This window comes from Cotesia typhae, unplaced genomic scaffold, assembly GCF_013202065.1.
Source record: "Cotesia typhae breed Kobodo isofemale line unplaced genomic scaffold, CoteBio_Ctyphae contig_34, whole genome shotgun sequence".
Taxonomy (NCBI): Eukaryota; Metazoa; Arthropoda; class Insecta; order Hymenoptera; family Braconidae; genus Cotesia; species Cotesia typhae.
In genome coordinates, this window is record NW_027423742.1 from 1,496,767 (window position 1) to 1,500,626 (window position 3,860).

The 3,860-nt window shown below is 29.0% G+C and overlaps 1 protein-coding gene across 1 annotated transcript; it reads right to left on the bottom strand.

Annotated features, from left to right (window-relative positions):
• Positions 1–1,053: 1,053 nt before the first annotated feature.
• LOC141526531 (uncharacterized) lies at positions 1,054–3,181 on the bottom strand. Its single transcript, XM_074241565.1, has 4 exons — positions 2,642–3,181; positions 1,882–2,465; positions 1,412–1,694; positions 1,054–1,341 (listed from the first exon to the last, which is right to left on the bottom strand). Exons 1-2 carry the CDS (start codon positions 2,823–2,825, stop codon positions 1,993–1,995), a joined length of 657 nt encoding a protein of 218 aa, XP_074097666.1. The 5' UTR covers positions 2,826–3,181; the 3' UTR covers positions 1,054–1,341; positions 1,412–1,694; positions 1,882–1,992.
• Positions 3,182–3,860: the final 679 nt, after the last annotated feature.

Sequence of the window (3,860 nt, forward strand, 5' to 3'; positions counted from 1 at the left end):
AAAGATATTAACGGTTAAAGTTTGATTATTTTTGGGAAAATTTTTTATTTCTTATGAATTTTATAACTCAATGAAAAAAAATCATTATGAATGATGAAACCCATAGTTTTGTAGGAAATTTACTGCTCTATAAAAATGGTCTCTTATGATTTTTCGATCAAGTTGAGCGTTTACGAGATATTCATCGTCAAACATCAATGCATATCAATTTTTCTAGTTTTTGATCAATAATTCGAAAAATTTCAATTTATTCTGTGAGTTTCAAGGAAATTTAGACAAATTTGAGTTTCTATGAATAGAAATATGTTATGAACTATTTTTTTAATTAGTTTTTTTAGTCTTGGACATGTTTGATTACATTAAAACAAAAAATTCGTGCATTTTTTTAAATATATAATTCAATTTAGTGTGTTTCACATGTGTTTCACTTTTTTATCGAAGAATTTATTTATTTAATTATCAACTGCCATATAATTTTCAATATTTTCAACATAACGGTACACTTTTACTGTAAATAATTTCCTCTATTGCAGTTTGGGTAGTTTTTTCGATGTTCTTTGATAATTTGCAATAAGTATTGGAATTGCTCTTCATTTTTGTCAAGCATTGATTATACTCACTAACTAATGCAACAGCTCGTTCTGCTGAATCATTAACAACTTTCAATTGGTTAAAGTATTCTTTATTTTCAATGTAACTGTCATTAGTAGGCCACGATTCAATATCTTTATCAAGGAAGTCATATGGTAAATCAAAGATTTTAAAGAGATTTAAAGACTTTTTAGAAACAAAGTCACTCAGACTTTTTTGCGTTAATGAATTCAAATCGTTTTTATCAATTATAAATTTTTTAGCTTTAGAATCTGTACCGTTACGAGTATTAACAGCTCTAACAATACTTTTTTTTACTTCTAATGGAACGCCATCGTCAAACAGTGATAAAATGGCAAGTTCATCGCTCAAATACCATAAGTGCGAAATCATTTTTTCACACGTAGCTGAAGAAATCAAAGGATTGATATGTTTGTACTCCAATAAATTTTTCATAAACTGCAAGTCATGATTAGCAGCAGTTGTTGCAGAAGTTGATGAAAACCAAGCTTTTAAATACAGTGTAACTATAAATATACAAATTTGCCGAAGACCGTCCAATTCTTTATTAGAAAGTTTAAATTCATTTCTGAATAGAAACATTTTTAAACTGTAAATTGCCTTCGCCATCCACCTAGCATGATGAATTGCACCAGGACGTTTGAAAAAAATTTCTTCTTGAGGCATTTCTCCAAGGAAAATCAACGACAATTCCAACAATTCTTTATAGTCATCTCGGGGTTGTAGTAACTATCAAAAACAATTAAAAATTTGTCAGAAACAAGAAAATTTTTTTCTTAAAATCGCAGTTAAATCATACCTGTAAGGATTGTGCAATTAAACTAGATATTTCATTTTTTTATCCAAAATGATATCAGCAACAACAGTATCTTCAATTCCAGATTTATAATTAGTTTTATTTATTTCATCCCATGATTTTTTAAATCTTCCGAACATTGGTACGTTTGGCCCAGATGACACAGGCCAATATACTTCAAATGCACTTCTCAATATGATCTCAAAAATGTGGTGACGACATGGTAACTAGATTAACTCTCTTCCCAAAGTCTTTTCAATTGCCTTACATGTACCGTTATGAATTCCTGTATAAAGAAAATAGATAACTATCGTTAAATTTAATATTTTCAACAAATTGTAGATTATATTTAAAATCCAAATGAGTAAATAATTCTCAATAATTTCAAAAGTGAAATTCAGTAAGCAATAAAAATTAAACTAGAACGTTAATAATTAAATATTTTTTAGATTAAATTATCATTGATAAGTTACCTGTATTAACTGCCGTCGTGTCAAAACACATCGCCTTAACATAATTAGTAATACCCCATTCACTCAATGTCGATAAAATGGCTGATGTTTGATTGTCTGCCGTCCCAGAATTCATTTTGGAACCCCAAGTAATTGTTCGGTACCAAATGCAGTTAAAATAACTGGTAGCCGTTCCACAGATTTTGATCCAACAAGGTCATTCAGCATTTTTCCGTCCCAATGCACAACGTATTTATCGTGTGTCTTAAAGTTGTCATTAAGTCCTTTAGCAATGTCTTCTCTTTGAAGGATACGAGCTCGTTGAATTGAACTATAACTGAGCGTTGTATCTTCAATTTTAATACCTACTGCTAGTAAAACCGGAGCAATAATAAACATCGCATTTCTACTGCTGACATTAGCTCGGTCGAGTCCAAAATGGACTTCAGGAGTTAAGACATCAAGTTTTGCTCGTTTTGTCGGAATTGGAGGTTCATACTCTGAATCAGATCCAAAATTTGTAACTCCACTTAATGTATACGTAGAGAACGACTCTGATTTTTCACTTGGAACAATCGCATGACTGGTAGACGGTTGATCTAAGTCTGGAATAAGATCTGTTTTATAAATTAAACGAAGAAAATGTATAGAATTTATTCATTTTGATGACAAATAATTAAGAAAGGACTCCAAAAATTGTCTAGTCAAATGTCATCTAGTCATCTATGAAAAGTTACACTACTACCTGACTTTATAATAATTAAATATCTCAGATACTTACTACTCTCATCTATTCCCATCATAGTTGTGGTTAAGTTTGATACAGGTACATTATTAGAAAGAATCTCTTTATGGGTACCGAATTTTTGATCCAAATACAACTTTCTAATATTATCATCAAGCACTTTTAAGGATTTTTCGCTCACAATGTCGAATAATTGTTCAAGATCAGTCTGAAATTTCATTTCCTTTTGGTTTTGCGCTGAATTCTTTTTATCGAAATTTTTTTGTAATTTTAACTATTGACTGTGATAGCGAAGAAATTTTTTGACTGCATTAGGAGCTCCACTAGTTGGAATCTAATTTTTTCTCCATAGTTCAATAACTTGGTCAACTGAATTTTTAGCACTTTGTTTGATTGAATACTTTAAAATTTTAAGTTGGTAGAAAAACACACGCATAACCTCTTTCACTTTTGGTAACTTACGTTCCGAAATTCTTTGTAGAGGTATTCCGATAAAACGTATTTCTTTATTCATTGTAGGTTAATTGATGATAAATAAATTTATGTGATGATTATAAGACTTATTTAAAATGAATTATTTTATTACGTATTCAAGATGATCAATTTTAGGAACACTGAAAATACGGTATTAAATGGGTAGATACTGAAGATAGTTGAGAGTAAAAACATAGATGGCGTTAGTTTCAGAAGACAAACAGAAGAAGAAATGGAATTCAAAACAAAAATCCCCTCGAACGAAAATTTTATGTATATTTTGTGAAAAACAAATTAAAAATACGCACTGAACAAATTTCATAATAATAAATGACAACGCGATTAAGATTTTAAATTATTAAAGATAAAATTAAAAAAATATTATTAGAATAAAAACTTTCAAATGAATTTTTGAACAGAAAACATCTATAGGAGTTGCTTTTATAATAAAAACTCAAATTTGTCTAAATTTCCTTGAAACTCACAGAATAAATTGAAATTTTTCGAATTATTGATCAAAAACTAGAAAAATTGATATGCATTGATGTTTGACGATGAATATCTCGTAAACGCTCAACTTGATCGAAAAATCATAAGAGACCATTTTTATAGAGCAGTAAATTTCCTACAAAACTATGAGTTTCATCATTCATAATGATTTTTTTCATTGAGTTATAAAATTCATAAGAAATAAAAAAATTTTCCCAAAAATAATCAAACTTTAACCGTTAATATCTTTTAAACGGTTGGGTTTACGAAAAAATCGTAAGAGACCTTTTTT

Coding starts and splice junctions, on each gene's coding strand:
- LOC141526531 (XM_074241565.1), bottom strand. CDS start 2,825: ATGAAATTTCAGACTGATCTTGAACAATTATTCGACATTGTGAGCGAA. Junction 2,466..2,641: donor GATGGGAATAGATGAGAGTA/GTAAGTATCTGA, acceptor ATCTTATTCCAG/ACTTAGATCAACCGTCTACC.